Source organism: Trichomonas vaginalis, chromosome IV (assembly GCF_026262505.1).
Source record: "Trichomonas vaginalis G3 chromosome IV, whole genome shotgun sequence".
Lineage (NCBI taxonomy): Eukaryota > Parabasalia > Trichomonadida > Trichomonadidae > Trichomonas > Trichomonas vaginalis.
Window position 1 is genome coordinate 10,626,004 of NC_067206.1, and position 12,888 is coordinate 10,638,891.

General features: G+C 28.3%; 2 protein-coding genes across 2 annotated transcripts, besides 17 other annotated features; one reads left to right on the forward strand and one right to left on the reverse strand.

Annotated features, from left to right (window-relative positions):
- Positions 1 to 179: 179 nt before the first annotated feature.
- Positions 180 to 341: a mobile genetic element.
- Positions 342 to 1,650: 1,309 nt separating this feature from the next.
- Positions 1,651 to 3,958: a mobile genetic element.
- Positions 2,447 to 3,916, reverse strand: TVAGG3_0066440 (MULE transposase domain-containing protein; the record flags this gene model as incomplete). Its single annotated transcript, XM_051221530.1, has 1 exon — positions 2,447 to 3,916. The coding sequence occupies one exon, from the start codon at positions 3,914 to 3,916 to the stop codon at positions 2,447 to 2,449; it is 1,470 nt and encodes a 489-aa protein (XP_051106516.1).
- Positions 3,959 to 3,995: a terminal%2Cinverted (terminal inverted repeat of MuDR-5_TvMULE4 transposon ID:TVAGG3_0066450).
- Positions 3,959 to 4,565: a mobile genetic element.
- A 291-nt stretch (positions 4,566 to 4,856) lies between these two features.
- Positions 4,857 to 5,703: a mobile genetic element.
- A 301-nt stretch (positions 5,704 to 6,004) lies between these two features.
- Positions 6,005 to 6,033: a mobile genetic element.
- Positions 6,005 to 6,033: a terminal%2Cinverted (terminal inverted repeat of ISTv1 transposon ID:TVAGG3_0066470).
- Positions 6,034 to 7,360: 1,327 nt separating this feature from the next.
- Positions 7,361 to 7,410: a mobile genetic element.
- Positions 7,361 to 7,410: a terminal%2Cinverted (terminal inverted repeat of ISTv2 transposon ID:TVAGG3_0066480).
- A 350-nt stretch (positions 7,411 to 7,760) lies between these two features.
- Positions 7,761 to 7,809: a mobile genetic element.
- Positions 7,761 to 7,809: a terminal%2Cinverted (terminal inverted repeat of ISTv2 transposon ID:TVAGG3_0066490).
- Positions 7,810 to 8,008: 199 nt separating this feature from the next.
- Positions 8,009 to 8,045: a terminal%2Cinverted (terminal inverted repeat of MuDR-5_TvMULE4 transposon ID:TVAGG3_0066500).
- Positions 8,009 to 9,446: a mobile genetic element.
- Positions 9,409 to 9,446: a terminal%2Cinverted (terminal inverted repeat of MuDR-5_TvMULE4 transposon ID:TVAGG3_0066500).
- Positions 9,447 to 9,637: a mobile genetic element.
- A 941-nt stretch (positions 9,638 to 10,578) lies between these two features.
- Positions 10,579 to 10,860: a mobile genetic element.
- Positions 10,861 to 11,398: 538 nt separating this feature from the next.
- Positions 11,399 to 11,552: a mobile genetic element.
- Positions 11,553 to 11,730: 178 nt separating this feature from the next.
- On the forward strand, positions 11,731 to 12,222 carry TVAGG3_0066540 (single helix bin domain-containing protein; the record flags this gene model as incomplete). The annotated part of the gene is made up of 1 exon (XM_051221531.1): positions 11,731 to 12,222. The coding sequence occupies one exon, from the start codon at positions 11,731 to 11,733 to the stop codon at positions 12,220 to 12,222; it is 492 nt and encodes a 163-aa protein (XP_051106517.1).
- Between the last annotated feature and the right edge of the window lie 666 nt (positions 12,223 to 12,888).

Consider the following 12,888-nt stretch of genomic DNA (forward strand, 5'->3'; position numbering starts at 1 on the left):
AATAAATAAATAAATAAATAAATAAATAAATAAATAAATAAATAAATAAATAAATAAATAAATAATAAATAAATAAATAAATAAATAAATAAATAAATAAATAAATAAATAAATAAATAAATAAATAAATAAATAAATAAAAACATAACATTCTTGTTTATCTCATCATATGGTTCATATTTTCGCGTTCTGAAAGCAGAAAACGAATTTTTGGAATGCAAAGATTCCGAATCATACGGAATAGAAAATAGACGATCTATCAAGTAGTAAACTATATAGTATTATAAAAATGAAAAACTATTTTTTCATAGAAAAATAAAAAATAACGTATATTTTCAGTGGAGAATCCGGTCCTGGGAACAATGAAATACGAAGCCCTGACCAAAGTATAGTCTGGGCCTGCAAGTACAATCCTCATGACCGAACTTCCAAAAATCTCCCAAATTCTTGATTGTCTCTTGGGAGCTCGGTCATGTGGAACAAAATATTCATCAATATCATTCAGACAAAATCATTCCTACCGTTTTTAGCCATTTAAGAGCGAGATTTTTCGCTGACTTTGTGATTGAAAAAGTCAAACGAAGAATTACGCTCTTAAATGACTATAGAACTAGAACAACTATCGACAAGATACAAATGGCATGTAATGCATGAAAAATAGCGTGACTTCATTTTTGACAGTTTACAAATGTAAAGTGTTGCGTCCTTAAAAACTTGGAAATATATACATTCATGAATTATCTTGTATATTAATTGAAAATCCATAAAACCCTAACAATATTTTTTTTAAAAAAACTATAAAAATATAAATAAAATTAATCGTTAAATAAAAATATTTGATATTAGAATTTTATTGGAAAAATAAAAAACTTAATATTTTAAAGAAATACTTAAATACTTGAATGTTTTAACTTTTACATTATCATATAGACTCTCAAATTATTGATTGGAAACGGTTTGAGGGTTATCAATTTAAAAAAATTGTGAGTTTTTTAGATTTTTGGCAATGTTAAACGGTTAATTTTTTCTCAAAAAAATTATTTCGAATTTCCAAAATTTTTGACATTTTGGCTGAGAACTATGGTCTGCGAGGTACATAGATAGAATCAGTACCTCGCAGACTATAGTTCTCTATATGGCACCGAAAATTTTTGGTGAAATGTCGTCGCATTTCACCAAAAATTTTTCGGCGCCATAGGAAGAATTGGAGGGTGTGAGATACTATTACATGCTATAGTACTCACACCCTCCAACTCCCAATCAAAATCGCATAAAATTTGCTACTTATCTTCAGATTACCTCCCATTATAAAATATATCATTGCTATCTCATCGTACTATACTTCCACCCTATTGTATTTAAAAATATAAAATTTTTTGATAATATATTTTTATATCTTGAATTTTCAAACAATATATTCACAGATAATATAATGGGAAATCTATCTCAACCTAGCCTTAAAGTACCAAACTCCTGCTTGCATTCTCACTCACAAATATTAAACATCCATCTCCAAAAAACTAAATTCTTCACAATTTTTTTTAAAATTGAGAACATAAAAAACGTATGCATTCAATAATTTAAGATACTAACAAATATTACAAACTTCAAAATATCAGATATTAACGTTTTTCAATTAAAAAAAATATCGAGATTGGGACAAAGTTGCAATTCGGCACTTTTTGTAAAAAAATGGGGTCATACTCATAATGAATAGAGACTTATAGCCAAGTCTTGATATCATGCAGGGAGAATATACATTGATAAGCAATTATATTTTATAGTAGTAGTATTCAGAAATTCTTACAATTTACAATACAATTTTCAAAAATGGATAAAGACTTATAGCCAAGTCTTGATATCATGCAGGGAGAATATACATTGATAAGCAATTATATTTTATAGTAGTAGTATTCAGAAATTCTTACAATTTACAATACAATTTTCAAAAATGGATAAAGACTTATAGCCAAGTCTTGATATCATGCAGGGAGAATATACATTGATAAGCAATTATATTTTATAGTAGTAGTATTCAGAAATTCTTACAATTTACAATACAATTTTCAAAAATGGATAAAGACTTATAGCCAAGTCTTGATATCATGCAGGGAGAATATACATTGATAAGCAATTATATTTTATAGTAGTAGTATTCAGAAATTCTTACAATTTACAATACAATTTTCAAAAATGGATAAAGACTTATAGCCAAGTCTTGATATCATGCAGGGAGACTCTCTACAAATACAAAAATTGATTATCATAAGGAAATACAAATTTATCAATTTTCATGTGAAAATTACATAAATTTGTTCTCCAATAAATAGCAATAATACTTTGAATGTTATATTAAGTAATATAGCTTCAGGTAAATAAGCTTACACTTCAAAAATATACTGTTTATTCATTAATTTTAAAAAAAGTCCAAATTATCTAATCTTGCTTACTCTTCCTTTAAACTTCTTTGTGCCAAATTTAATATTGCCTTCAAAGATGGAATAAGGACACTAGGTTCAATCCTTCGGCTTTCGACAATTTCCAAAATGTGTTGAATTAATTTCAAACATTCATCGTGTTTTGAAGCTCTTTGCTCAACAATCTGATTATCTGCCCTTGTAAGAATTCTTACTGCTCTTTTTTCATTCAAAACATTAGCGACTTGAACCTTAATAATCACATTTGGAATCACAACAGTGATGAGAGTTATGACGATGTCATCAATGCGCTCATTTTTCTTACCCAAGAAAAATGTTTGCTTTAATTGATGAAAGTGTGATTCCGCAATGTTATTCGTGGAATCACCTTCTCCACGATATAACATCATCCAATGTTCTTTGGTTCTTCTCCATTGTTTATCGAAATACTTCAAAGCGCGCGGTTCTTCTTCTTCTAACATTGTTGTCAAGAACTCATATGTTTCATCAGACTCTTCAGCCAGCTTTTCTGCATTCGTTGCATCTGCACGTAATGTCAAAAAGTCCAGTGCTAAATAGAAGTTCTCAAAATTCCGTGGATTGTCAAAATAGCTTCCAACTTTTGCACATGCGCGTAAAACATGCACAGTGCACCAACTGAGCTGCGCAAGAGGAAATCCGTCCTCAATTGCGCGAGCAATGTTTAGCGCACAGTCAGCGCTCCAATGCTGTGGATCCAGGTGCGCAAACTCACAGAATTTCACCAAACATTCTTGAATTTTTTCAGATGTCTGAGGGTTCACTAAAAAATAGCAAAAGGGGAAAATTGTGTTTTGACTTGTTTTCATTGTTACTGCAAACAATTGGATCTTTCCTTTAATTAAAGAATGAGTGGAATCGACGTGGAGAGGGTTATCAATGCTATGCACCAATTCTTTTGCAGCAAAAGGTGCATATATGATTGTAAACTCGGAAAAATCTCCATTGTAATCAAATTGAACGAGATCATCTGGGCACTCTTCCTGTAAATTATTCAAAAATGCTTCCAAAGAAGTGTAAGGATCGTTTGATAATCTTTGTGCAATAATCTCATCAAGGCGATAAAATTTGTGCTTTAAAGCATCAGTAGACTGCGCGAAAAGTTTCATCGTTTCTTTGTTATTCGTATCAATTCCGAACTTATCAAAAAATGCTTTTTGAGCAAGAAATTGCTTTCCACCGTTTTTAATATAAAGTTCGATCCATTTTTGATAAAATTTACTCGCGTAATGTGAACCCATTTCAACTCCTATATGATGGCAATGTTCTTCATTAACTTTGCTTATAGTAAACACTCCATTTTGTTCTTCAACCCTAAATTTTGCCTTGCATAGGGGATACGAACATGAATAAGTGACATATTGCTTTGGAGATCCCGTTCTTCTTCTGTATGGGACACCGCCCTTGACTTCCTGTTTAATACCAAAAGCAATAAGCTCCTCTAAGTCCACCGAAATCATAAAAATGAAGTGATTTTGAAAAGAGTTAACAAAATTCAAATCGAATGGGGGACAAACTCGCCCATTGTCACTTTTCATTAACCTTAAACTTGTAATTTTCATTATTTTTAATTAACCTTATTTCTTTCCCAATTCCTGATTTATTTTATTCACTTACTATTAAAAGTCACATTTTAATAAAATATAATAATTTATTTATAGCATTTTTTACTATACTGTAATAAAAAATTAATTATAATAAATTAAATGTTTATTAAATCAAATGTTTTCTTTGCAATAATATTTTTAATGTTGAGTAAACAATGTTGGGATCAAGTGTATCATTTTTCAGACCTTTCTGAACAGCTTCAAGCATACTGATGCATTCGACTTTTTTAAATTGTGTCATTTCTTCGAAATCTCTTGTGACTTTTTTGATAACTTTAACACTTCTCTCTGAATCCAGACCTTTAATTTGCAACTTAATCAGGAATGAAGGAACAACACTGGAATATAACTCGATGACAAGTTCATCGAGTCGAAGATTTGGTTGTACACCACTTGTATGTGCCGGATACCATTGTGTCAAATTTTTTCTGAAATTAACTTTAAAAGTACTAAGTAAGATCATGAGATATAGCAATATATGTTTAAACTAACTTATATTTTGTCATAAGACGAAATGGTGGAAGTGAGGTGAAGTCAAAAGTGACATATATTTGGCCGGCTAAATTCCCCTTTAGTTTACATGTCAAAATTACAATAAATTAATTATTTTGCTTAGCAATTAGCTATGTATTAAAACTAAAATTATTACTATTCAATTCTATACATTCAAATATTAAACAATTCAAATTTAATAACAAAGATATTACAATAAATAAAAAAATGATTAAAAATGTCCCTGAAAATTTTCTGAAAGCTATCTCGTGTTTAGGTCTCAATTTTTTTAGAAATAGAAGAGTGTGGGACAAACTATCCAGTGTCACTTTTATTAACCTTATTTAAAAAATTAATAAAATAATAATAAAAAATTATTTGAATCTTTTACATTAATTGTTTCTTTTTTAAAAGTACCTTTAAAGTACAATAAACAAGATTTGAATCTATTGATCCTTGTTGCAAACTTGAATATATTGCTTCAAGCATTTTTGAGAGTAGCCCATGCTAGCTTTTATCTCTTCTTGGATACCAAACTGGAGGAGCTCCATAGTGTTGAATATCACGGGCTCCATACAACAAATTGAATAAGGTATTTCAAAATTTGAAGGAAATGGTCCATCATTGAATGTAGTGGCCGGGAATTGAATGACATACAGATAGTTTGAGGAAATTTGTTATAAATTATAATATAATTGAAGAATTAATTATCAAAACAAGTCTAAGAGCCATTTGTCAGATTTTCCCGAAATGCAAGGTTAAGATTTTAGCAGCGACTAACTTTGAGTGTACATATATAATTGTTATACTGAGTACTTTCTATCTGTGTTACTTATTTGAGTCTAAGAGCCATTTGTCAGATTTTCCCGAAATGCAAGGTTAAGATTTTAGCAGCGACTAACTTTGAGTGTACATATATAATTGTTATACTGAGTACTTTCTATCTGTGTTACTTATTTGAGTCTAAGAGCCATTTCTACCATAGAACTAGATATTGTCTCTCATTAAATATATATAACTGTAAACTGCTTAATTCATTTATCTATTTAGATAAAATTATATTTATATAAGATTTCATGTTATTATTTCATCTTTATTATTTTTTTTATTCCTTTGAAAAGTGACACTGGATAGTTTGTCCCTTTCTCGAAATAGAAAAAGATTGGATTTAACTTTCAAACATTATATATAGTTTTGTATATGGAAGCCTTTAAATACAAGTTAATGATATGGAGTTGTATTGCGAGGAAGAGGGAATCAAAGAAATTGACGAAGTTCCAGAATTTTATTCAACAATTCTTAATCAATTAACAAAAACTATACCGAAACTTATCTTACCATCCAAATCAAATCACATTACATACGGAATAAACATTTAATCTTTTACCATTAAAATTATATTTATACGTTATTTAATTTTTTACGTCTAAGTTGAATAGGATAATAGCCGAAGATATAAAGTAACTATAGTTTACAAGCTAAGGAACAAATCAGCATTGAAACTAAAAAATGCTGAAATATTATAATAAATTGAAGAAATACTGTGATAGAATACCTAGTTATACTAGATACTATTATAATATGAATTCATTTGTATTGAATATCGATAATAAAAAATCGATGAAATATTAAAATGAGAATAAATTAATAATGAGATTATAAATTAGAATTATTTCTCTTTTATTTAAAATAAAAACTTAGTTCTATTTAAATTCGATAAAGAAGTACGAAAAAGTTGTATTATACGTATGATGTTGCCCGATGTTTGGTAACACTATTGTAGAATATAAGCATATATGATAGAAAAGCAATATGCTTAATATCGAGTAATTCTAATTTTTTACGAAATTATTCAAATACGTTATTTTTTAAAATGAAAAGATAAGCATACCATTATGCAGTAGTTTGCGCACATATACTATGCTGATGAAAGTTGGTCTCTAATTCGAAACTTGAGTCTGTCAAATTGACGTTCAAGTATTAAAAAGTTGTATTATACGTATGATGTTGCCCGATGTTTGGTAACACTATTGTAGAATATAAGCATATATGATAGAAAAGCAATATGCTTAATATCGAGTAATTCTAATTTTTTACGAAATTATTCAAATACGTTATTTTTTAAAATGAAAAGATAAGCATACCATTATGCAGTAGTTTGCGCACATATACTATGCTGATGAAAGTTGGTCTCTAATTCGAAACTTGAGTCTGTCAAATTGACGTTCAAGTATTAAAAAGTTGTATTATACGTATGATGTTGCCCGATGTTTGGTAACACTATTGTAGAATATAAGCATATATGATAGAAAAGCAATATGCTTAATATCGAGTAATTCTAATTTTTTACGAAATTATTCAAATACGTTATTTTTTAAAATGAAAAGATAAGCATACCATTATGCAGTAGTTTGCGCACATATACTATGCTGATGAAAGTTGGTCTCTAATTCGAAACTTGAGTCTGTCAAATTGACGTTCAAGTATTAAAAAGTTGTATTATACGTATGATGTTGCCCGATGTTTGGTAACACTATTGTAGAATATAAGCATATATGATAGAAAAGCAATATGCTTAATATCGAGTAATTCTAATTTTTTACGAAATTATTCAAATACGTTATTTTTTAAAATGAAAAGATAAGCATACCATTATGCAGTAGTTTGCGCACATATACTATGCTGATGAAAGTTGGTCTCTAATTCGAAACTTGAGTCTGTCAAATTGACGTTCCATTTTATTTTAATCGATATTCAATACAAATGAATTCATATTATAATAGTATCTAGTATAACTAGGTATTCTATCACAGTATTTCTTCAATTTATTATAATATTTCAGCATTTTTTAGTTTCAATGCTGATTTGTTCCTTAGCTTGTAAACTATAGTTACTTTATATCTTCGGCTATTATCCTATTCAACTTAGACGTAAAAAAATTAAATAACGTATAAATATAATTTTAATGGTAAAAGATTAAATGTTTATTCCGTATGTAATGTGATTTGATTTGGATGGTAAGATAAGTTTCGGTATAGTTTTTGTTAATTGATTAAGAATTGTTGAATAAAATTCTGGAACTTCGTCAATTTCTTTGATTCCTTCTTGAAGCGTTGAAATTTCTTATTGACTCTCTTTTTATAACTTTTGAAAGAAACCGTAAAAATTGTGAAACATGCTTTTTAATAAAAAACAATTTTGATGAAAGCCATAAATTAATTTAAAATTGAAATAAATTTTTGAAATCTATGATATTGAATAAAAAAATTTATAGTGTAGATATTGATATAGATATAGATGTTAATTTTAATATGATATTTGATAAAATTTTTTTTATCAAAACATACTGATAATAGGTTGACATGTAATATGATATTTTGCCTTGTAAATATATTTGGTCGGCAAAATAACCTAATTACTCTTATTTTGAGTTCACTTCCACCATTTCGTCTTGAGTGGGGGACAAACTCGCCCATTGTCACTTTTCATTAACCTTAAACTTGTAATTTTCATTATTTTTAATTAACCTTATTTCTTTCCCAATTCCTGATTTATTTTATTCACTTACTATTAAAAGTCACATTTTAATAAAATATAATAATTTATTTATAGCATTTTTTACTATACTGTAATAAAAAATTAATTATAATAAATTAAATGTTTATTAAATCAAATGTTTTCTTTGCAATAATATTTTTAATGTTGAGTAAACAATGTTGGGATCAAGTGTATCATTTTTCAGACCTTTCTGAACAGCTTCAAGCATACTGATGCATTCGACTTTTTTAAATTGTGTCATTTCTTCGAAATCTCTTGTGACTTTTTTGATAACTTTAACACTTCTCTCTGAATCCAGACCTTTAATTTGCAACTTAATCAGGAATGAAGGAACAACACTGGAATATAACTCGATGACAAGTTCATCGAGTCGAAGATTTGGTTGTACACCACTTGTATGTGCCGGATACCATTGTGTCAAATTTTTTCTGAAATTAACTTTAAAAGTACTAAGTAAGATCATGAGATATAGCAATATATGTTTAAACCAACTTATATTTTGGTTGTACACCACTTGTATGTGCCGGATACCATTGTGTCAAATTTTTTCTGAAATTAACTTTAAAAGTACTAAGTAAGATCATGAGATATAGCAATATATGTTTAAACCAACTTATATTTTGGTTGTACACCACTTGTATGTGCCGGATACCATTGTGTCAAATTTTTTCTGAAATTAACTTTAAAAGTACTAAGTAAGATCATGAGATATAGCAATATATGTTTAAACTAACTTATATTTTGGTTGTACACCACTTGTATGTGCCGGATACCATTGTGTCAAATTTTTTCTGAAATTAACTTTAAAAGTACTAAGTAAGATCATGAGATATAGCAATATATGTTTAAACTAACTTATATTTTGGTTGTACACCACTTGTATGTGCCGGATACCATTGTGTCAAATTTTTTCTGAAATTAACTTTAAAAGTACTAAGTAAGATCATGAGATATAGCAATATATGTTTAAACTAACTTATATTTTGGTTGTACACCACTTGTATGTGCCGGATACCATTGTGTCAAATTTTTTCTGAAATTAACTTTAAAAGTACTAAGTAAGATCATGAGATATAGCAATATATGTTTAAACCAACTTATATTTTGGTTGTACACCACTTGTATGTGCCGGATACCATTGTGTCAAATTTTTTCTGAAATTAACTTTAAAAGTACTAAGTAAGATCATTTATTTTTGCATAATATAATGCCAATATGGTTTCTTTTGATTTTATTTCATTTATAAGCAAATCAGATTTACCCAAAAACTCCACTCCATAAGCGTTCATTTGCTAAATTAAAAAGTGACAATGGGCTAGTCTGTCCCTTTCTCATTCAAATCACATCAAAAACAAAAACACATAAAAAATATTTTATTATACTCATTCGAAATTAAAAATAATAAAATTTATATATATTAATTTCATTAAATCAAGGATAAAAATCTCACCGGAAAAATAACCTCAGTGTGATAAATTTATCACCGGAAAAATTTACAATGAAAAAACCAGAATTTTCGAAAAAGTGACACCAACTATTAAAGTTATTTTATTACTAGATTTATTTACAAATTATAAGATAATATCATTAACCGAATATATTTTTAATATAAATAAAAAACTTTTTTATACAAAAAATTACAATCAATCGATAAATATTATAAAACATTTATTCCAAAAAGATTAAGTAATAGGTGGGATCCTGCATATAATATAATTTTATGTCATAAAGTTTACAAATTTTAGATGGACCACAGTGAGAATGTGAGTGGTTAATTTAAAGGTGGTCTGATAAAGAAATCGAGGCTTACTCAACACAGCATGAAGCAGTTTCTAATACACAATCTTACTAGTCGTGTTTCGGTCGCCAGCGCTCTCATAGGGGTGCTGATTTCAAAAACCACTACTTCAAATTATTCAACAATACTCAATGCAGCATGAAGCAGCTACTACTGCTGTATCTTACTGGTAGTGTTCTTCGCTTCTTACTATCAACTCTAAAACTAGTTTGATGTATTATTTATTCATATATAAATATATACATATATAAATATATACATATATAAATATATACATATATAAATATATACATATATAAATATATACATATATAAATATATACATATATAAATATATACATATATAAATATATACATATATAAATGTTGTGCATGAAAATTCGGTTCACTTCACTTCTGACAAAAGTGACATATTTACATGGCAAAAATAGTTTACATGGCAAAAATAATAGGGTATTTTTTTTAAAAGTAGTTATCTTTATATATAAAAATAAAACTTTTGATATATTTGAGTAAATGATTTATTAATTTATTTATTTATTTTTTTTAAATCAAATCATATAAATATATATATATATAATAGTGAAATAGAACAAGAGATAATTATTGATGATTAAATTGTAGACGAGGATAAAAGTTTAGATAAATTAATAAAATTAGTGTGGAATCAGACAAATTTCCCGCTGTTTGCGAAGGAATTGTTGGCTATGATGTACTGATTCATGATCAGTACATCATAGCCAACAATTCCTTATACAAAGTTCAAAAACTTGGGTGCAATCAGAACTGATTGCACCCAAGTTTTTGAACTTTCTCGAGGGAATGAAAGGGTAAGAGGTATACATTATGAATATATACCTCTTACCCTTCCATTCCCTCTCTGACAGCGGGAAACTTTGTCTGAATGTTAAACTATTCAGACAACGTTTCCCGCTGTTTGCGAAGGAATCAATTTATACAAATAAACTTATAAAACACAAAATTATTATTTTATAATATAATTCTTAGATAATACATCCGATATGTAAAGTGTCAAAAATGAAGTGAACCGAATTTTCATGCATTACATATACATATATAAATATATACATATATAAATGTATACATATATATGTAAATATATAAATGTATACATATATAAATATACATATATAAATGTATACATATATAAATATATACATATATAAATATATACATATATAATATATACATATATAAATATATACATATATAAATATATACATATATAAATATATAGATATATAAATATATAGATATATAAATATATAGATATATAAATATATAGATATATAAATATATACATATATAAATATATACATATATAAATATATATAGATATATAAATATATAGATATATAAATATATACATATATATATATAAATATATAAATAACAAAATACAATCAAAAAATAGTGTTTGGAAATTTAAGTTTAAGTGTCACTTTTTCGTAAATTCTACCAAACTCATTTCATTAAATCAAGGTTAAAAATCTCACCGGAAAAATAACCTCAGTGTGATAAATTTATCACCGGAAAAATTTACAATAAGGTTAATACCGAAAATATCGAAAAATCAACATTTAAGGTTAATTTAAGAGTATGCACTTTTGTCACCTACTCAAAAATATCATTTTGCTTTTCAATTCGAACATAAATCTTAAATATTTTTAATTAATATCTGATTTACAGCATTATTATCCATTTATAAATCTGACAAATAAATGACAAAACCATCAGAAATAGTGTCACTTTTTGTCAAAAATGAAGTCACACTATTTTTCATGCACAACATTTTTTAATGGAAGCGAACAACACAGCTCCTGCTAAGGCTGTTGCCATCCAGAAGCCAGAGGTGACTGAAGAACAGTCCTCTGGCGACGAGGAAATATTGATGGGTGGCGAGAGTCCGAAGACCGAGATCAAGATCCCAGATCTCGATCACAAGCAAACGGCAAAGAAAACGGGTCCACAAGCTACTCCTCGAGTTCTACGTTTAATCAAGACCAGCCACAAGTATTTGAAGCAGCTGGAGGAGTCAAACGTAGCTCTCGAGGAACTAAAGCAGCAGATCACAAAGCAGGCGGAGGAACTACAACAGAAGAATGAGTTCATAACATTACTCAAGACCAAGCTCGACTACAAAGATGAAGAGATCTCTGATCTCAGATCTCGAGTTGATCAGTTGGGAAGGCAGTCTGATATGTGGCACGAACGCTTCATTACTGCAAACTCATCATACAAAGAAAGAAGCCACTTGTTGACTACTGTAATTAAATACTTATCTTTATAAAAAAATATCATTTTTTTTCCAGTGAAAAAAAGTATTTATTCTTAACTGTTTGTGGGGATCTTTAGAAGTTACCAAGGCACCAGACTGCGTGCTTCAATTCTTTGTTCTATTGCATACTCGATCATTTTCATTGTTCTCTTCGTTCTTTGTATTTGCGAGTATTGCTTACTTATAATGTGATCTTGGTTTCTTATGATCTTTGTCATGATCTCGATCCTCTTCTGGATCCTTTGTCTCTTATCAGTTGGAACATCATCCATATCAATTGGTGCGAATAAGAATCCCCCAGTTGTACGTCAGGCTGTTTCTTCGCCACTAAAGGCACGTCTCATTATGGCGTCCATAATAATTAGTGCCCGTATAGTGTCACTTTTTCATTGTGCCGGTGCCTGTAGCTGTAGGCTACAGGCGACGCACAATGTATACTGTACTGAGATGGATGTTTAATATTTGTGAGTGAGAATGCAAGCAGGAGTTTGGTACTTTAAGGCTAGGTTGAGATAGATTTCCCATTATATTATCTGTGAATATATTGTTTGAAAATTCAAGATATAAAAATATATTATCAAAAAATTTTATATTTTTAAATACAATAGGGTGGAAGTATAGTACGATGAGATAGCAATGATATATTTTATAATGGGAGGTAATCTGAAGATAAGTAGC